This window comes from Apteryx mantelli, chromosome 1, assembly GCF_036417845.1.
Source record: "Apteryx mantelli isolate bAptMan1 chromosome 1, bAptMan1.hap1, whole genome shotgun sequence".
NCBI classification, from domain to species: Eukaryota; Metazoa; Chordata; class Aves; order Apterygiformes; family Apterygidae; genus Apteryx; species Apteryx mantelli.
In genome coordinates, this window is record NC_089978.1 from 18,813,492 (window position 1) to 18,835,705 (window position 22,214).

Sequence of the window (22,214 nt, forward strand, 5' to 3'; positions counted from 1 at the left end):
TGTTTTATAGCCCATTAAAAAAAAATTAAAAAGAATACAACCACTGACAAAAGATACAGAGCTGTGCTAAGACCAACAAGAAAGCTGCTGCCATCTAAATTATTCTATTTGAATTAGTTTTGCTGGACTGTTTTTCCTTAATTCAACAGACAGAACAGAAGCTCAAACTTTGTTTAAAAACAAAGCTTTATGCAGGTGCTACTGAGGACTGAAGAGGGAATACAAGTGAAGAAAATATTACAGCAGAGTGATAATGCGCTTGGCAAAATACACAGCTGGTTTAGCTCAATGCACAGAGAAAAGATTTTCTAATGAGTATTTTATTAACAGTTTTGTTATACTTTCAAACTTTGTTTATACTTGTTTAATAATTAATAACGGTTTTAAGGGTTGGACTTCTCATCTGGTTAATGTCTGCAAAATTCCACTAACCTTATTTGCCAGCACCCACTGAAAACTACCAGAAAGGTTTCAAAGCTGCAAGGAGAGACATCCCTTCAAATTACTCTGTCAACAAGTGAGACTGGTTTTGTATGTAGAGTAAAACATATCAAGAAGACTGGGCTAATCTGAGACAAAAAAGAAAACTGTTCTTGGTAGTAAAGGGTCTTGGTCCATTCTGCAGTGAGCTACACAGGTCTATGGTGCTTACCAGGCCTCCACTGATGCAAGACCACATTGCATGATGGTAACTCTTATCCTGCTTCAGAGGGAGGCCACATCCAGACCCACTGTTAAGTCCATCCAGAGCCCAAAGTCACAGCACAAAAAAATTATCAAGCCAGGAGGCCAAGCCTTTACAAGCCAATATTATGGACTTTTTTGAATTATACAGTGACGATTCCCCACCTCTGCTGTTGACCAAGATGGGAGATTTAGTATTTGTGTGTGTATAATGCAAATAACAACAAGGGGCAAGTGGCAGGGAAGGGAAGTCAAATTTGGTGAATGATGGGGAGGGAAGGAAAACGTGAGTTATGACTAGGCCACTCGTGTTCAAAAGCTTTGGCTATATGCTCTCTCTGGTACCTAAGCCAAGATGTCAAGAAGAATACAATACCCACAAGCAGGCAGAAACACTTCTATCCACTGTGTACATTAGTCCTCTCTTTTCAGACTTCTCCCTGCCACACTCCCTGAGAGTTGGCTCCTGTTTTAGGGCTTCCGCTGAGCTGATCTTTATGTTTATCTGGTCCCCTGGAGATGGTCTATGCTGCTCTGTTTGGTCAGTCACAATGGCTGCTCCTTTAGGCATCAGCATATTCTTAGCTTTAGGAAACCTCCGGACTTTGCAGATGCACCAACAGAGCACACTTTGTGAAATATTTCTATCTTTGATAAATTATGCACAAGCATTTTCAGCGTGCCAGCTAGGCCTTTCTAGCCAATGTGCTGCTTCTCCATGCACCCCTCATGATCCCACAGCAGAGTCCTACATAAAGGCTGCTGCCTACCCAGGACACGAGCCTTGCAGTCCACAGTGCCAGGCTGTCATCACTCACTCTCACAGATATGGCTCACATTAATGCCTCCATGGACAAGAGTTACTTTTTCATACCCTCTTCCCTCCCCCCCACTATTCAAAAATCCAGAAGTACATCCTATAGACTTTCTCTGTCATCTTCCTGGCATCTATCTAACCATAAGCCCAAATGCCTCTGTTCTGGAAAGAGCTTAGAGTTTTATCCCAGAATCAACAGAGCACCCAGGGGCACACATGAGCTGCAAGGGAGGGAGGAAAGAGTCTTCCAGAGGTTGTGTGCAGGAGAGATTTGAAACCAAGCTGCCAGGACCCCAAAATGAAGGCAAACAATACTGAAAAAATGACAATCCATTTGTGTCTCTTCCAAAAAACAGTACTGTTATGCCTAAACAAGATGGCCTTAAAAATGTAGAAAATCACAAGAGAGCACAACCCATTCCATCTCTCCAGGTCAGCTGTCAAATCAAGATTGTGGGTAATCTGCCAAAGCACCCAGACAGCAGCTCTGGAGAGAACAGGTTAGGTCACCCTCTCCCAGACAGAGACTTTCCAAAGGAAAAACAGTGCATCCAAACTATCACGAAGAGTTGTAGATCCATCTCTGGTACCCTCCGACATGTGAAAGATACTTCTAACACACCCACACACCTCTACCTATCTTAGATACTGGGACTATAGGGTCTGGAGACAGGTCAAGACACTTCAAAATCATGTTTTCAAACTTCTGCACTTTTCATTGTCCTGGAAAAACAGTCTATCCACAGCTTGGGTAGCCCCATGCTGGTCTGTAAAGAAAAATGCAGTTTAAATGCTTCTTTATTGCCTGTGTACTATACAAAACCATGCTCTTTTTTTTTTCCTCTCTCTTGAATTGTGCCTAAATATTTGTGCCTAAACATTTACCCTAAGAAAATCAAATTCAATTTTGTTTCACTGGGTGTTTCTGCTGGACATTTTTACTTGCATTGCATGATTCCTAAAGCTCTGGGGACCGTCTCTCAGGTCTCTCATGAAGGGGGTGAGGAAAGAACCACCCCTCACCCCCAAAAGAGGCTCCAGAGGAAGTACCAGAAGGGGCATCCCAGCAGCTGAGGAGGGGGCTCTTGAATCTGTCACAGTGAGAGGAAGGAGGACCCTTCACCACTTAAAGACAGTCACACTTGGTTGTCCAGAGAGGTTTTGGAGTCTCCATCCTTGGAGATATTCAAAAGCTGTCTGGACAGGGTCCTGGGCAACATGCTCTAGGTGACCCTGCTTGAGCAGGGGGGTTGGACAGGATGATCTCCAGAGGTCCCTTCCAACCTCAACCGTTCTGTGATTCTGTGAAACTTGCCAGGGAGCTTTAGGACCTACAGGAAGCCCTTCAGTGCCAGTCTGACCCCAGGTCATTTGTTAGCAGGTGCTCAGACACTGGTAATCTGCACTCCAAGACTGGGGAGGCAGTTACAGACAATGGTGAATGAAACCTAGGAGAAGGGATGGTCTGAAGCACACACAGGCAAAGGGGAGAGAAGAGCTTGATTCAGCTAGGGTGAGCTTTTCCTGCCCATGTATGCTGGGCTCCCTCTCACCACACAGTCATTCCTGGGAAGCCACAGCCTTGGCTGCCTTCACCATCCCCAGGCCACTGCCCAGCCTGGCTGCTGCAGGTCCCAGGTCGGAGGGTACCAATGCCTTGAGCCTGGCCTCCTGCTTCTGCTCACAGCCTTATCCAGGTTGTGGTTAGCAGCATGGGGCATTGCTGTGCACTGAAATCAGTGCAGACTCTGGGGCCATACCACCCATAGTACAGACAACAAACTCACATCTGAACTAAAGCATAGCTACGAAATGCTATGTGTATACCATCAGTAAAGACCACAGGTCAGGACAAATATAGACACAGACACTACTTCAACAAACTCATGTTGACATTCAAAAAATTGAAGCAAAGTGTATTGTAAGTCATAGTGATCACAGGTTTTTGCCATGTCTTGTTTTTAAACCTTCTCCACTACAATAAGCAGATCTAAGCCACATGTGGCCATAAATTAAAAGCTGCATAGTTATTGCACACATACGTTTTCCAGGGCACTCTGTCTCATCCACCGAAGTCTCCTAACAGGAAACTTAAAGCAATTTTTTCAGCACCTGAAAAAAATATTTTACCAGAAGGCTTCTCCCTCTGCTTGTTGCATGGTGGATGTCATAACTACCTGCAAAGAATGGTTCCCTCAGGTGCCAGCCAGATGTGCTATCATTATAAATGTCACCTACCAAGCTAGAGCTCCCTTTGAATTTTAACCAAACATTGAAAAACAGACAGGGATAATTCCCTCCAATGCACCGATCTTCAAAATTACGCCATAAATTCTACAAAGACCCTTAACGCAACTTGAAAAAAATTACCATTATATCTGTGTAATTAAATTCAGAGAAGGACAGTATTCTCCATTTGCCATATGGCAGAGGAACTTAATGGCTATAGATATGCAGCCACTGGATTCTGACTGTTAAGAAAAAAAGTTATCTGTGACAATAAAATACTTGTGTAGGTAAGGAAATGGCTAAAAAGAGATTATTTTAATCAATGGGAAAAGACCTTAGATTTTCATGATGATAGTAGCTATTACTTTCTTTTTACTCCTCAGTCATCTATTAATTTTCTCAATCAACTGTCAGGAGGCAGCTTTCAGCCCTGTTTCTGCAAAAGCTTGCAAGTATATTACAGTGCATGTATTCAATAAGTACTGACGCAGGGTTTTGCAAATTTGGGCCTCAGGTCATAGCATCTCAGCCCAGGAGCTACCATTTGCTGTAAGTTTGGGGTTGGATTAGGTTGGGTTGGGTTTTTAACACTGTGTAACCCTGACTAAGCTGAGACAGAAGCATAAGTAATAAATAAATCATTTGTCCAGCCATCTCAATTCACTCAATGAAAAGCAAATTTGGATAGATCTTGTACTGTTACAAACAGATTCCCTGTTCTCTTTGCATGGGAAATTTCAGAGCTAATGGAGTACTCCTTCTCTAATGGAATTGCATGGAAGCAGGACTGGAAAGTAGTTTAACATCTGTAATGTATATGGTTACTCCAGAGCATCTCTAAGAATTTGTGAGAAAAATTAAAAAGCTTGTCAGTGACTTAGAAAACATGGAGGAAAAAGCTACCATGCACCTTTCCTTGACCTTGCATTAACACTTACCCAATAACCTGATGCTCAAAATACTGCAGTGTCCTTTGAAGAGTTTGCCGAATGGTCTGAGGCTACGGAAGAATAATAAACAAAAATCATAAAATTAGGAAAGTATAACACAGTTTAATTAACATATCATTTAACACACTCATTTTTTTCCAGTTTTACTCCTCTTCGTCTTCTACTTGCCAGGTGCCCATAAGAGTAATGGATATAAAATATTCTTGCCTTATATTTACTTAATAAGAATTTAAATAGGAATGAATTTTACAATACAACAATTAATACTGCTTATAAGATAACAGCAAACAATTGTGCAGAACAAAGGAGCACTTCACTGTTAGCTCTCACAGACTTACTACCTATCAATAATCTCATCATTCACCTACCGATGATCTCATTTTTTTGAAATAATTGATTTAAATTACTGTTCAAGAAAATGCTTTTATATTGAGATGCAAGTATCATCCAGGAAAGGCATTGTTTTTTTAAACTTTGTATACTCCCTAGAGAATTTTGTTTTAAAGAATATTATAAATATGTAATTTATTTTGGCTTACTTTCCTGATCAGCTCTGAATCTCCAGTCATCTTTTAAATCACCAAGATACTCAAGTTCATCAAACAAAAATCATGACGTATTTCAAGCATTTCTATACTATTTTATTTTAATAGTTGGTCACCAAACTATGTATGTGCATATATGTGTTAATTTTTATTCTTACTATTACTACTACATCTGCTGCTACTACCATTACTATTATTTTGAATTAACTCTTGAGAGATCTTTGGGTGAATCAAGGAAATATTAAATCCACATCATTCCCTACAGAATTTCCTAAGACAGTATGACAAAATTTCATCCTTTCAAAATGACTGGCTTGTGCCAAATCTGAAGTTTTTCACCTATCCATTTTGTGCCAGAGGTCAAACAAAGGTACCCAATGTGGATTTAAGCCCTCCTTCTGTATCAAAGACACAAAGGAATGTTTTGACCAAACTCTTAGCAGCTCAAATTTTAGAGATACTTGCTTTTTCCTTACTCTTTGAAAAAAAAAAAAAATAGCTGTTTTGGAAAGTAATAGTCGAAATGCCCCTTAATTTGAGGTATTTCATTCTAAAACCACCATCAGCTTTAAAAATCTCGAATTCTGCTGACCACAGAGTCAGCAGTTCAAGAGCTGGCCTTTCTTCTTACTCCTGCCCAGCTGCTTTGACAACAGCAGAAATGAAAAAGAAGCCTATACCAGGTTGCACTCGGTTTATGCAATTGTAAAAACTTCTTTTTTAATAGCAAACTATAGGAACCTGTCTGCCCTTCTGAATTCAAATTTGTAGAAATGCATGCATTTACAAAAGTAAGCTCAGAATAGATGTAGACCTTGAAAGAGTTTTTTTTTTTTTAGTTAATTGTGTACCAGATAATTACTTCTGTTCTCTGCAGGAGCTAAGTTTCCTGCATTAAAAGGCACTAGAAGTTACATGTTCTCTTCCAAAACACAATGGAAGCACCATATAAATGAAATCATCACATATCTCGAACCATCCTCTTCTCAGTGGTATAGCAAATGTTTAAGTCCTTAGGCCTGATGGGCTACAAATATATTTCATGGCATGCTCTCACAGAGACTCGGAAGCTTTCCTGTGCTCAGCAGGCACAAAAATCAATTCTCCGCATATAGAAAAGATATATTTTTCCACTCTAGCAAGCAGGCAAAGCAGAAATGGCTTTAAGTTAAGAGGTCCAGAGTGCTGCCATCTCCCTTCTCCACAGCACATTTCCCTCCACTTCACTCCCTGCACATAGAGCATAAGTACTCCACCAATACCTTCTCTGAAGTGAGATGGGAAATGGTGGAAGTTTTTGATTGTTATATTAAATCTCCCTTCTGGTTCCCCCAAAGTGCTTTATAGCAAGTATATGGAAGGCAGGAATGCCTGGCAACACAGGCAAAGAGGAAGGAACATAGCATTTTCTTTTCTAGGGAAGTTTTGCAGCTTGGTGACACTTTGAGCAATCCTTCATTGTTTGTCTTCGCACTTCTTACACCCGATACACAGATCTTGCACTCCTTTACCCAGGGAAAATCCCCTTTCAATACCTCAAGATGTGACCATATAAGCAATCTCCAGATCTTGAGCTCATTTCATCAATACAACTCACTTTTCCTGCAGCACTGAATGAAGTAAGAATGGTCCACTTATTGTTAACTCTCTCTTCTCTAAGCTAAATTTGCCCAGCTATTGTCAGACAACTGTAAACAATTCTATGAACTCATATCTTTTGTTACTGGCACTTCCTATTAAATCTTAGAAATGAAGTACAGACAAAAAATATGATGTATGATTAAAACACTGGTCATAAGCAAAGCTTTGTGTAATATGCTCATAGTTAATACGAAAACTGACCTGAAGAGTCAAAGTCTTTCTTCATTTCTGACAAGAATTATTATGGCATGTCACTGTGCATGGTTAAAAAGCCACTGTGTTCACCTTCTGAGTTTGCTCTATTTCATTACTGGTGAATGTGATTTTAATATAGATGCAATTCTCTAATTATGGCCATATTGCCATGACTAAACAAAAGGGAGAGAAGATATGAGATGCCTGTTTACAGCTGCCTACAAGGGCAGCTCAATGTACTACTTCTTCCACTACCGACTATACATTCCCTATGGGAGAGAAAGTGTGGGTAGGAAAACATTTTAATCTCTTTTCTGCATCCAACAGCAAGACTTGATGGAGACAAAATAGCTAAACCTTCTTCTAGTAGCATGATGCATATCATGTCTCCAAAAAGCACAGCTTAGGAGAGATAAACACAGACTATAACAATACACCCCCTCCACCACAATGTAAGTCTATTCCATACAGGTACACAGTGGCCTTTATTTACTGGAGAGGTTTTAAAGCTTTGTGAACACTTAAAATGAAAGATTTACTATAAATGTCAAAAAGTGACTATTTGGTAAATATTAACAATGCATCTGATTATAACAATTAACTAGTATTTACTATGCATTCAAGAAGGAATAGTCACATCAGTTCAGGTTTCTAAGGGCAATTCAAATTAAGACATGCCAGTAATGCTATTGTTAACTGTAAATTAATCCAAGAATTGCCATACCAGATCCTATCCAAACTCCATCCAAAATGATGAAATATAAGGCAGAAGGGACTGGTGAAGAAATTTGGACTGATCTCTTACTTGACAGAGGCCATAGAAATTCACTGAATTAAACTGGAATCCAGAGGTCAGGCTATAGCTACCCTGAAATGTGTTAGAAGAAGTTGTAAACACCAAAGAATCACAGAATTGTGTGCATTTGAAGGAACCGCTGGAGGTCACCTAGTCTGACCTCCTGCTTACAGCAATTCCAGTTAGAACTGGTTGCTCAGGTCCTTCTCCAGATGAGTTTTAAGTTTCTCCAAGGATGGAGATCCCACAGCCTCTCTGGGTAACCTGTGCCAGTGTTTGACCGTCCTCAGGACAATTTGTTTTCCTTACATGAAATTGGAATTTCCCATCTTCCAACTTTGTCTGTGACTATTCTCATAGGTGCATAGTGGAAGGATGAGAGACCACCCTGGTAGCCCGCTGCTAGCCCCAGTATCAATCCCTGAGGGATACCCATAGGTAACTGGCTGCTAAGGTCCAGTCAATTTTCCACCCACCTTATAATCCACTTATCCAAACAACTTCTCACCTGTTTGTCTCTAAGGACACTATGGGAGACCATGCCAAAGGCCTTCCTAAAGTCAAGGTAAACAACCTCCATTGCTCTCCCCTCATCCACTGAGCCATTCATCTCATTACAAAGGTCAATCAGGTTGGTCAGGCACAATTTACCCTTAGTAAGACCATGCCAATTGATCTCAATCACTTTCTTGGCCTTCTTGTGCTCAGAAAAGTTTTCCAAGAGGATTTACTTCACAACCTTCCCAAGGACTGAGGTTAGGCTGACTGTCCTGCAGTTCCCTGGATCTTCCTGCGTGCCCTTCTTGCAGCTGGGTGTGATGTTTGCTTTTTTCCAGTCATCAGGTACTTCCCCTGATCACCGTGACCTTTCAAAGATGATAGCCTCACAATGACATCAGCCAGCTCCCTCAGCACCCTCAGATTTAACCCAACTGGTACAATGGGCTCGTGCATGTCTAGCTCACTTTTAAGCACTTCCTTACTCTGTCTTCTCCTACTGTGGGTAATGCTACATTCCCACAGACTCTGCTAGTAGGCTTGGGGAACTGGAATGCTTTTCTGTCTCCATCCCTACATACTTGAGCAATGCCTTTGTACTTCTGGGTAGCCCATCCCTGCTTCCACCTTCTGTGGACTTCCTTTTTGCATTTGAACTCAGCCAGGAGTTCCCTGTTCATTCATACTGACCTTCCTCCAAGCTTGCATAATTTTATGCACATCAGAATGGATCATTCTTGTGCTTTCCAGAGGGTGTCAGGGTGTCCTTGAAGATCAGTCAACTTCCTGCTCCCCTTTACCCTCCAGACTATTTGACTATTTGCCCATTGGATCCTGCCAAGATGATTCATGAAGAAACCAAAATCTGTTCTTCTTAAGCCTGGAGTTGTGATTCCACTATCTGTCTTTCTCACTTCTCTCAGTATTTTGAACTTCACCATCTCACGGTCACTCTAGCCAGGGCTGCCCTTGATCTTCACACCTTCAACCTGTTCCTCCTTGCTTGTGAGCAACAGGTCCAGCAGAGCATCTCCCCTCATCAGCTCATTGATCACCTGCATTAAGAAATTGTCTTCAGCACACTCCAGAAATCTTCTGCATTGCCTGTGGTCAGCCATATCGCCCTTCCAGCAGATTTTGAAGCAGCAGGTTGACTGAAGTCCACCATGAGTATCAGGGCCTGCAATTTTGAGGCTTACTCCAGCTGCCTAAAGGCTTCCTCTGCTTTCACATCTTGATCAGGCAGTCTGTAGCAGACATACCACAACGCCACCCATGTTCATCTGTCCTCTGATCCATACCCACATGCTCTCAGCTGGCTCATCCCCCTTTCCAAGGCAACAGACCATGTACTCCAGACACTCCTTTGCACAGAGCACAGCTCGTCCTCATCTCCTTCCCAGCCCATCCTTCCTGAAAAGCCTGTATCCATCCTCCACTGCACTGCAGTCATGTGAGCCAGTTCACCCAATCTCTGCAATCCTGTATGAGATGCCAGCTCTGTAGCTGTGCAGGGAGGTCTGATCTCTCCTGTTTGTTCCCTGTGCTGCCTGCATTTGTCTACAGGCACTTGAGATGGGCCCCCAGCTGTGCTGCTTTCACAAGGTGAGCGTGAGAGCCATGCTGTCCCCCAGATGCTTCTTCACTGTCTCCCCTGCCTCTACTTCTCTTCAGAGATTGAAAACTCTTCCCCAACATACATAGTTTAAAGTCCTCCTCACAAGGTTATCAAGCTTGTTGGCAAAGACCCTTCCATCCTGCTTTGTCTGATGTATCCCATTCGTGATCAGCAGTCTGTTCCTCAGAGACAGTTCCATGCCCATTGAAGCCAAGGCCCTGCCAGCAACATCAGCCACCCAGCCAGGCGCTGATTCACTGGATGTTTCCACTCCAGCCTGAGCCTTTCCCCCTCACCAGCAGGATCAAAGAGACACCACCTGGGTCCCTGGCCCCTCACCCCCAGAGCCCTGTAGTCACTCCTGATCTGCTTGAGGTCTCCCATGGCCATATTGTCGGTTGCTTACATTGATGAGGAGCAGGGCCAATAGTCCAACAGCCAGACGAGCCTCGGAAGTCTCTCTGCAGCATCCTGTGTCCAAGCTTCTGGCAAGCCGCAAACCTCCTGAGGCAGCAAGTTAGGTTGGCAGATGCATGCTTCTGACTCCTCAGGAGAGAGTCTCTGATAGTTACCATACTCCTTTTCTTCTTTGTGCAGACGTTTGAGGCTCAGCTGGCACTGATGCCTCACCTGAAGGGAGGTCATCTCTCTCATTTGTTCCCAGGGCACTGTACCTGCTCAGTAACTGCAGAACCACAGGTGAAAAAGGGGCCTTAAATGTGTTACCCTAAGTGACAAGCCTCCAGCTTCCTCCAATTCAGGAGCTTCTATTCACTGCTCCTTTGAAGTTAGTCTCTGGTTGTGCCTCCTTCCTTGCAACATGGGGCTTGGGTTCTTGGCTCTGCAGGGACTCTGCAAAGACCCTGCCAATATCCTGCTCATCCTCCCTGATGTGTACAGATTGCTCACCTTCTCCTACAGCTCTTTCATTTGGCAACTCAATACCTCACCCACAGCGCACATCCCAGAGGTGTGCAATCTCAGCCCCAGGGAAGAGCACCATGTGCTCTCTACAGCCAGAGACCCAAACTACAGCATCCTCCCTCATTCTGAGGCCCCTGCTTTGCTATGGACAGCTGCTCCAGCTGGTGTTATGTTCTTGCCTTGCACCACCTTTGTTGCACCACCTTGAGCAGTGATTCTGGGCCCCATAACACCCTTCCTGTGACAACTGCTGTGACTCTGTTAGCTGCCTCTATTTGCTGCACTCGACTTGCAGCATGCACACATGAAGAAGTCTGCCTTTTCCCTTAGATCTCACCCTGCTCACTAGTAGTGAGAAACTGGTTAAAGACCTGAAGCCAGGGGAGTAACATCTCTTCAGAGGTGTTTTAAGACTAACTTTCATCATTCTGAACATAGTTCATGAACATACACATCTAACCTATCTTCAAGTCTTCCAGTTTTTGACCTTGGTCAACTTCCTTTGAAAAAGAATTCCAGTTTAAATAAACATTGTGTCTTTTTTTTTTTTTAATGGAATTTGAATTTCCCTCATTTTAACATCACTACCTCCAGTTTTGGAGACATTGGGAAAAGAAACTTCAACTTTAATTGCATCCCTTGCTATAAATGTCTTTTCTAAGACAATCAAGCATAAGTTTTTCATTCTGTTTCTGAGGAAAGAATGTTTAGCCTGTTCCCCAGCCATTTTCTGTTGCCTCTGAAATGTCTTTCATTTGATTGTAAAACCATTGGGAATAAACAGTAGGGTCCATCTGCCCAAATGTAGGCACCCAACTGTAGGTATCCAAGGTGATTCATTTTACCTTAAGTTTGGCATCTAATACACACCTGAAAACTCTTCCTTTAGGACTACCTATTTCTGTCTTTGTCTAAAAAGGAAATTGAGTGACTGCTTTAGACTCACACATTTTTTAAATGGTTAAGTAAGAGCAGAAGCTCACCTTGAGATGACAGTAGCGCACATAGTATCCTAGATGACTCAATTCAAGTTTGCATAAATGCAGTTGCATATCCTCCATACCATGCCTTTTGCATCTTATGATAACATGCTAGTACTAGAGAACAAAGAAACTGTACAGAGCTAGGAAGTCCGAACTGGGAGAGCACCCAGGTACACAGACAGTTTCTCCTTAACCCTAACAGGGCTTCAAAGATTTTTCCTAGTAAAAAGCTAAGTGCCTCCTAGCTGAGCCTCTGAAGTGCTTCAGTAGTCATACTCTTAAAAACTTGAGCGCTTATAATTTTAAACATAAAAGTTGAAGCACTGAAGAGCAAAATAGGCTCAGCTTGAAACCACTTTGCTTCTATCAGAACTTTTTTTCAAGCAAGTCAGTCAGGTCAGGGGATTCCTCCAGATTTTTATGCCCTGGGGAGCTGCAAAGTTCTTCCTAAAGGAATCACAGTTCTACATACTGGAGAGACAAACTATCAGAGACCTCATCCAAATTAGCACTTTCATGTTGAAAGTTTTACATGCTTCAAATTCATAGTGTTGAATCACTAACTCAGCAGATGTGTAAGACTTTAATTGTCAGTTTCACTGCTGGTGATCTGTCATTAGTGAAAAACACTTTTTTTCATATTTCAAAACCAATTTTAGTCACGCTTCTGCGCATAGGTGATTACGGATCTCTAAGCATGCATCATTTGGTGTGCACCTGGCCCATCTGTGAGGAAATAAATGGCAGAAAAGTAATTTTCATTTCTAATCTTTTTTTAATATTTACCCTATGGTCATGAAAACACTGGAAAATCGTTATTTCCCTGTCCTTCTGGTCACCAAAATATTGATGTTAAAGGGGCAGTAAACAAAGAATCAAGGCTCCAGTTGAAGACAAAAATTAATCAACATTCCCCAAAAGCCAGAGGTTTGGAGATAAGCATTTTGAAATTGCTGAGACTGGGGAAAAACAGAATTGGATAAAGGAGAGGAAGGATCATTTGGCACTTGGTAATTTCTGATAATGTGTAAAGGAGGAATACTCCCTAGCAGGTCCTTGGATGTCCTGTAGAGCAGGCATCCCTCCCTACCACCTTCCCAATAGCTAAAGAATGGAATGAAAGGGCACAGAGAGAAGTGGAGAAGCAGAAATGGAGAAGCAAAGCCCCAACGTTAGCAACCGTTTGAAAATGCAAAACATCATGGTTTGGGGTAGTTTGTTTTAATAATAAAATCAGGGAAATATTTTCTTTAGGGTGCACTCTTTTTTCCCTGCAACCCTACAAGCTAAAAAAGTATTTTTCTTTTTGAAGACCAACTTCTTGATTCCAGAAGTTTGGGTTTTAGATAAAAACACCAACTGCTTGAAGATTTCCATGACTAGCACCAGATTTGGTATCAAGAAGGAAGATGCAGAATCCCAAGAAGGGAAGTGTTGGGGATCTAGTGCAGGAAGACTGATGGCTAGAAGCAAAATGAGTTGCCTCTACAATACCACGTGATGATCCAGACTGGAATGAGTGAGGATGCAGTGCCAGAGCTCAGTATCACCTGACAGCTAAATTTCAGACCATTCTGCTTTACAGTTCATACACACTGGGTGTTCTTCACTGGGAAATACTTGTGCACATAAGAGAAAATATCTTAATTTAATAAATAACATTAAGACTAAGAATTTTACCCCATACTATTCCATGGCAATAACAATACAAACATTCTGAAGAAATAAAACAGAACTAAATAATAATTAGAAATTATAACTCATGCATCCCTAGCTGCCTTTCAGCTAGAAGAATCACAGACATTACAGATGGAAATTGCCTATTAGATCATCCAGTCTAACTTTTTGACAGTGAAGGATAAATATCTCAGAGTACTATCCATTATAAAATGTGCTGGGATCTCTTTGTTCGTCCTTGAATTTTGGCCATGTGTGGAATGTATAGAAAATCTATTCTGTGCTGCAGAAATACTTTCAGTAAGTGGAAATATAATAGATAATCTACTTTTAATGCTGCCTGTTCATCTTTTAACATAACTCATATCTTCTACATAAAATCATCAGTGCTCCTCTAGGAGACAGGTGGGAAATGAAAGACTTTACATGTCAGCCCTCCTTAAGGAATTTCTTCTGCTGGGATAGAATGTACACCCAATTTCCTCAGTATAACTGGGCCTAATTTCGTATGCTGAGCTGCACTGAAGCTTATCCCCTTGAGATCAACAGGCAAACCACATATTTTTTGTCTTCATTTTGAAACTTAGTTTTATAGTTTGCAAGCAGACACATTTAGAAAGAATTTTAATATGAGACGGAAATACTTATTTTACTTGAAGCATGTTGTAACAGCCTTTAACATTAGCATAAGAGGGAAAAGGAAAGAGATGGCTTTTTCTCCCTGCTAACTTGATAAGTTTCACAAGGACTATATTGAATCGCCATGAAGTAATAAGTCTCCTCTCAAGCCGCTGCGAAGGAAGGACATTCAGCCTCGTTTTGATGTAGCCATGACTGCATACCACCATTCAGGAGTGCACGTTGATGGTCAGGTTCCCTTCTACTTTACAACTTTCTTCTCTATTACTCGCAGCTAAACACTTTGGCCAAGGGGAGGGGGCAAAGAAGTGCAAAACAATTCAGATAGATTGATTTTGTGGGATTAACACCGGTGCTGCTACACTGTGGCTTGGCAGCCAGGGGTTGAGATCTGACTGTGGACAGGAATCCTCAAAAGGGGATTTGGTCTCTGCTTTCAGACAACAAAGATATCTGCAGTGTATGAATGTTTTTGGAGACATCTTTTTTTCCAGAAAGGAAAAAAGTCAAGATTTCATCCTGAAAGTACACAAAGGTTAAGAAAGCAATCAGGCTTAGTCTAAATTTCCATGGTACAGTATTTTATACCCCACGGTGAATGTCTGAAGGACGCTTTTCTTTCATTTGCAGCATGCAGTAACTATTATTATGATTGGTCTAAACACTAGATGTGAAATATTCAAGCTCACCCTAAATAAAATTTCATCAAGGTCAATGCAATGCCGCAGTCCCTCGGGTGCAGCTAAAATGAGTTGTTTACATTTTGTTTGCTGAGGCTGAAGTTCCCTTGCATGAGATATTAAACTACCACACATGACAAATAAACAAAACCCATTGTGATTCTCAGACTAATAAAATTTTTCAGAATGTTCCTGTTTAAGGCACTGCAGCTGTGTTTCATGCTATGAAATAGCTAACTGACTGGCTTCAGACTGCCAGTGTGGCCTTGTATTATAAATGGCTTGCAGCTCTGATAAGTTGAAAGATACTGGACAAAAGTCTGATGTTATGTTTAAGAAAATTAATCCTGTTAGCCTACTGAAACTAGAAATTATCGGTTTTTAAATGGGATGTGCCTTTCTTCACCATTTTCATGCTTTTTTTCCTTTCACACTCTCTTTCCTGAGAAGGATGTTGCTCATATAAAGATCATCCAACCCAAGCTATTAAGTGAATATGCCAGTCACACTGCTGATATCCATAACATTTAATATTATCTTACTTCATTCAGAAAATTAGGCAGAAGTTATTCTTACATTAGAGCTTAGATACACTGATGGATTAATGTGCATCTTAAGAAGCTCGGAATACCTGTGTGAAATTTTTCAAAATCTTAAATCAATCTGTTACCTTTCCTGATAGTGGCAGCAACTTGCTATTGCTACTAGCAAGAGTAGCTATTCCTTAAGAGTAAGTAGCAGAGGTTTATAATGGAGCAAGGTTCAATTTGGGCTGCTATACTTACAATTTCTCTGCCAAAATTACATCTCTGCTTACTGGAGGTTACACTTACAATTAAGCAATTTGAAGTTTCTGCAATTCTGTGTAATAGCCTACATGCTAACTTAAAAGACAGTCTTTAGGTTCTATTTTCTCCCACTGCCAGTAGAAGGCTGTGTTCAAAAAGACAATTCTGAAATTCAAACTATTTGGTAGAAGCCAGTAGCTGCTTCCTGGCTTAAATATTAGAAAAACCTTCTTAATTTAATGTGTTTTTAACTGGGCCTTTAAAAGATGCATGGAATAATTCTGAACACGCAGAAAAGTTTATCAGAAGTGATTTTCACTTAATAATGTCTATAGGTCGAGAGATATGTTACATAGGCCATTCAGAAGATAAAAGCAAACAGAAACATAAGTCAGTTTAGTGCTGTCATGCTGTAATTCTCTTTTCAGAAAGATCAGTTCAACACTTAGGGGTATGTAGTCTCCTCTGAATGCATGCCCATCACTCTCCACTCCTTTAGGGTAGTCCATGCCCCACAGATTGGAGCAGAGTATTTGACTTTTCAAACCAGTGACAATTTTTTTTCTGATTTTGATTCTACTTTCAGCCTGGTATTGGATACAAGTCAAGATAGAACTGGAGCAAATGTGAAAATTGCTGCAAGGAACTAGAATTCAGTAAGATAATAAATGGGGGTTTCTAAATAATAAAACCATACTCACTGGTGCCAGGATGTCATTCCCATCTAACAGAGCCCTTAAAGGCAGAAAATTTGATATTGATAATAAATAGCATATAGTCATCATCTCTAGTTATAGTTAATCATAATTTTTGTCACCAAGAGTGTAAAGGATGAATTTTTAAGTGGAGCATAATAGTAAAGCTGGAAGAAAAATATATCCTTAAATTTGCTTGTGATAAACACATAATTACTGTAGCTGATTTCTTAAAAGCTAGGACATAAATCAATGTACATACTAGGTTCCTGGCATTTTATCCTTTGTCCTGAAAACTTGAACACAGTCCAGTGAGATGGGTACCTACTAGCTTTGACAGCAGCTGGATCTGGCCCCAAATTTCTCTTTTAGACTACGTGACCAAAGACCTTTTGATGGTGGTGGAGAGGAAGGAGGACAGAAGGGATGCGTTTGCCCAGTCGGGACCATGACTCTTGGGTGCATGGCTCCTGGCAGAGTGGAAAGAGGCTGCCTACGCGACCAGGGGCTCAGCTCTGCAAGAACGTCACAGGTATGAGGGTGCGAGAGGGCAGAGCCGCACTGGGGGCTAGCGAGCAAGGAACAGCATTAGCCGCGATCCCGTGAGACAAAGGACTCGGAGCTGAAGGCGTGCAATGACGGCGCTCAGGGCATGGAGCAGCTCAGCATGGCTCCCACCAAAGTTCCTCTGCCCCAGTGCTGAGCACAGCCCATCGGCCAGCATTCCCGCTGGTTGCAGCGCCCGGCTGTGGCTGGCTGTGGAAGGGCCTCCACCTGCCTGTTGCCGGCCCTCCTGCTTATTCAGAAAAATAAGCAGGAGGGCAACAGGACAGCAACTTGAAGCAACAACAGCGTTCAGTATGTGCACTGTTTGCTTGTTCGATACAGCCGTGACTAAGGGACACCTCTCTTGCAGCATCGCTGCTCTGCCTTCCTGCCTCAGTGCATCCTACTTCCCCTGCGCACCCTTCTCCCAAACACCAAGGGCATGTTACGTGAGGAGCTCTGCTCTTTTTTCCTGGCTACCATACACTTTTCTTCAAAATATGCAGCTGTTTTGGTGGGAGTGAGCCCTATCCTCCCCCCATTTCTGTCTGTTAAAAAGAGAGGGTCGGGGGTAAGCAAACTCCAAGCATTCAGTGTCAGTCCTTCAGCTATCCAGGCATGCCAGGAAACCTTCATGAAACCACAGCAGTGTGAAGTGACCCTGTGCTGACTGGGAATCAGGCCCCTACATGCTCTAGGGTAACCACTGCAGGAAAATCTCTGAACACATATTTAAGATAAAAGCCATGTGTGCTGGAAAGTCCTAGAAGCCATTCTCTGGGAGAAAGCAGAAGGGATTTGGTTAAACCCTGCAACTGAGAATGGTTTGCTTTTTACTTTCCGCTGAACCTTGGGAAAAAAATTAATATTTATGCAAAGTCACACTCAGCTAAGTTTCAGGCTAAAATTACAAGTGATACAAAATTCAATAACTGCTCTTCAGTATATTTTCCCCATAAATTCCTCAAATACTTAATTACTGCTTTCTACTCCACTGAATCTACCTTTCCATTGACTATTATGCACACTTTTATTCATGTTAATGAATACATTGAACAGGTGGTTATATTTCATCCATTCTTCTGTCCTACCACTCTTCAAAAGACTTAGCCTGCTTACACAGCCCAGTTTCCACCAGGGTATTTGCCCCTTGAGCACCCCTTCTCACGGGGCTGCTTCGCCCCTCAGATGCTGCTTCATGCTCCACTCGCAGGCTCTGCCCTTGCTCCACACATCAGCCCTCTGTAGCCTCTGCTACCTCCAGACTGAAACAACCTCACCACAGAGATCTCGCTGCATGTCACAGCGGTATTAAACACACACACAGGGGTTTTTTTCTCAGTGGAAACTCAAAAAGAAATTTTACTCGATATCTCAATCCCAGCTATCTCTGCAGGAAAGCACAAAATTATGGCTAAGTATAAACATCAGAAACCTGTAACATCCTTCAACTTTGAAAGTGTTCAGCACTGGGATGGGGGCAGATTGCTGCTGCCTTAATGCTGGAAAAGACTTGGCGCTTTCATTTCAGGCAATACATATAATATGTATTCACACACATTCATATATACCTTTTATATACTTACAGAGACCCACATCTCTGAATGAAGACTCTGACTGAATCTTATATGACTGAATGAAGATATATCTATATTATTGAACAAAAAAGCTTTTTGTTCAGAAAGAATACATGTAAATACATACTTCAGACTTGTCTTTTAATTTTCAAAATAATGGGGATGACACTCATTTGACACTAATTTTATACGCAAAGTAATTTTTTAACTCCTAATTAAAGTTATTCCTGATTTATATTAGCAGATGTGAGAATATAATCAGATTCAGAGTGTTAGACATATGGTAACTTGACTTGTTGCAAGAAGGCACATACTCAGTATCACAGAAAAGATTTTTGGTAAGAAAAAATGCACTAAAATAGCAACGCATCTGAAGAGTGATTTCTCAATTAGAGTAAAAAATTAAAAATGGGGGCCTGATTCTTCTCTTACACCATAGTTGTGCCAGCACAACTTTTCTGACTTTAGTTGAGTCACTTTAACTTATGCCAGAATTCGTAAGATGAGAGCGAAGCACTAGTTACTATGCCAAGATAAAAAGGGAAATTTTCGGCTATACATATCATATGCATCACTCACATACACATATTAAAATGAAAGAATAAAACAGCTTTTCAGCAACACGGGTTGCTATAATTATCTCCCAAGGTAGCCAATGGGGAACTGTCATTTGGGACATCAAAACCAGGTTGGATGAAATTTGAGTCCTTAAATGAAATTTCTCTGACAGCAGAAAGGAAAGAGGACTATAAGGTCTATCGGAGTTTTCCTAATCTCTAAATTCAAAGAATGTGCTTATTTTTCAAACAAATTCAACAATTCATCTAAGTTGTAAAACTGAAGTTATCTTTTATAGTATCTCACTACAGGAGGTAACAGTCAAAGCTGTGAAAATACAAATACTAAGGTTATCTAAAAATACTGCACAGAGCTACTTCAGAATACTTCAAATATTTTGGGTAACACATGCTCTAATTATACCGCTGTATTATTACCAAATTAAATTGCTTCATTTTTTTGTACTAAAACAAGATAGGTCACCTGAGATATTGTCTATTAATTTCAGCATTACAGGATCAGATTCCCAGTGGAGAGGGAAAAAAAAAATCAGTGGGAAAGAAAAGTATTGAAACTGGACGACTATTAGCAATGTAATGCATTACTAACCTCTCCCATTAAACAGCTTGTCTACTACTACCTAGCCAGTTCAAGCAATGCTGAATAGAAAGGAGTACATTAAAAGCAAAGCAAACCAACAGCAGATGGTGATTAGACCCATAAGTAATTTCCAAAGCTGAAAAACAAAATGTAAGAAGATACTCTAATGCCACAATATTTCGCAGATGTAAGTGTATTATAGATTAATCTACTACTTGTTGCAATTAATGTTTTTATACCTTAATATGTTGAAATATCTCAGAGACCAAACAAGCTTTCTGTTGCATATGAAACTTGGCAAGCAAAATGTTGTGATGGTCACCTAGCAGGTCTGTAACAAAAAGGATTGGAGAAGACCTTCTGTTTCACACGAAACTACCAGAACTCCCCTGGCAGACATCGATGCCAGTCTTCCAAGGCAATACCGTGGTACATAATGAGTTCTGCCCAAATTCACTGTTCATTTTAAGACATGCAATGCTTCACTGACTCTCAGCTACAGGTATAACTGTTCAGATAATTGTAAATCACAGATTTCGAAGTACGCTTTAAAGAAACCGGTCGCTCACAAATGTCAGTGCATCACTGAGCCATAGGGAAATCTGTTGCTCAAAAATTGCAGAACAGCAAGTCAAAACTTTTTACCTTGTTCAGTATGGAAAAAAGCCCAAGAAATGTAAGAAGTTCTTATTGCTGCTGTGCGAAGGGAGGATGTGCATGTCAAGAAAACATAATGTATGCAACTTTCTATACAAAAATTGCTCCTAGTACTAGATAGCGACACGTACTTTATGACTTTTTTTTTTTTCCATGCAGAAAGGAACTCGGCAGAGACAACAAACCCGACGGAGAGGGCAGCTCCGCGCACCGCCGTCCCCCGCGCCGCTTCCCCCGGCGCCGCTTCCCGCCGCGCCGCGGCCCCTAAACCCTGCGGTTCGCGGGCAGGCAGCGCGCAGCGAAGGCGCGCGGGCGGGGGCCGAGACCCGCCGGCCCCAGCGCGCCTGCGGGAGCCGCGCCGGGGCTCGCCGGCGGCGCTGCGCTGCGCGGCGCGGTGCGGTGTGGCGCGGCGGGAAGCGGCGCGGGCAGGGAGGGCCGGCGCGGCGCGGGGGGAAGCGGCGCGGCCGGGCGCTCCGCGGCCGCGGGCACTCACCGCGGGGGCCGTCAGGCGGCGGATGCTCTCGCCCAGCGAGTCCAGGTTAACCCGCCGCCGGCGCGGAGCGCGGCGCGCCCCGGCGCTGGCCGCGGCGGCGGGCGCGGGGGGCTCGGCGGGCCCCGGGGGGCTGCGGCTGCCGTTCCAGCAGAGGCGGGACAGCGGGCACTCGCCCTCCTCCTCGGGGCTCGTCTCCGGGCAGTCCGAGCCCAGCGAGCTGAAGGACTCCGAGGAGATCTTCCGCCGGGACATGGTGCCGCGGCGGCAGCGGCGCCTCAGCGGAGCGCGGCGGGCAGCGGCGGCGGGCAGCGCCGAGCCGCGCCGCCGCGGGGGCTGCCGCCGCGCATGGCCCCGGGCGCCGCGCCGGCGGGCGGGCGGGCGATGGCGAGGCCGCGCCGGGTGCCTGCGGCGGCCTGCGCAGCGCCGGCGAGCGGGGGAGCTACGCGGCTCTGCCGCGCCGGGAGCCTTTAAGGCAGCGGCAGCAGCGGCGGCAGCGGCGGCGGCTCCTGCCCTCCCCTGCCTCGGCCGCCTCCCGCGCTCCCCGCCCCCCGCCCCCCGCGCGGTCACGTGGCGCCGGGCCTCTCCCCCCGCCCCCGCCCCGCCCCCGCCCCCGGCGCCTGCCTCGGGGAGCGGCGGCGCCCCTCTCCCCCCCCCCGGGCGCTTCGGAGCGGGCGCGGGAACGGGCCGCCATCTCCCCCTGCCTCCGCCCGCTGCTCCCGGCCTGCCCCCCGCCGCCGCCCGGCTGCCGCGCCCGGGCACCCGCGGTCGCCGAGCGGTGCTGGACAGCTCCGCGCCGCCGCCGCCGCCGCCGCCGCCGCCGCCGCCGCCGCCGGCGGGAGGGACGGCTCCGGCTCCGGCTCCGGCTCCGGCTCCCTCCTCACCTGCCGCGCCGCACGCTCGCCGCTCCGACAACTTTTCCGAATGCCGCTCAGAGAGCGAAATCATTTAAAATCATCCGTTTCCAGAGGGAAAAGTTCTTTTCGCCTTTGTATAAAACACCGCCCTGGCTAACCTCGCGGGTCGCGTCCACGAAAGGAAAACCAGGAGCTAAATTCGTTCCCCGCAGCCCTGCGCAAAAGTTTCAAAAGGGGGGGGGGGGAAGGGGGGGAGGGGAGGAAAGAAAAATGAAAAGAAAAAAAGGAAAAAAGTCAAAAATCTTGCAAAAGGTAAAAAAAAAAAGGAGGGGGTAGAGGAAAAAAAGCAGAGGAGCTTGGATATAAGATGACAACCTTGAAGACAAAGCAAAGTGTCTCCTTACCATCCATCCCTACCCACACAGTCAGTTTAAAGAAAGCTTAAGCATTTCATGGCAATAGCGATAACCCCATCTATTCCTCTTTGGCGGAAAGGCCCTGAAGAACTGTAATCTCCATTGTTGTGGTTCATCCTACCATCAGGAAAGATAGCTTGTCATTATTTTATCT

The 22,214-nt window shown here is 43.6% G+C and overlaps 1 protein-coding gene across 1 annotated transcript in view; it reads right to left on the reverse strand.

The window, feature by feature from the left end:
- Nucleotides 1-21,042, reverse strand: part of GUCY1A2 (guanylate cyclase 1 soluble subunit alpha 2) — a 172,402-nt gene extending 151,360 nt beyond the window's left edge. Inside the window, exons 1-2 of the mRNA XM_067289748.1 lie at nucleotides 20,791-21,042; nucleotides 4,669-4,730 (exon numbers count right to left, since the gene is read on the reverse strand). Coding sequence (XP_067145849.1) covers nucleotides 4,669-4,730; nucleotides 20,791-21,042 — 314 coding nt within the window. The remainder of the gene's footprint in view (nucleotides 1-4,668; nucleotides 4,731-20,790) is intronic.
- Between the last annotated feature and the right edge of the window lie 1,172 nt (nucleotides 21,043-22,214).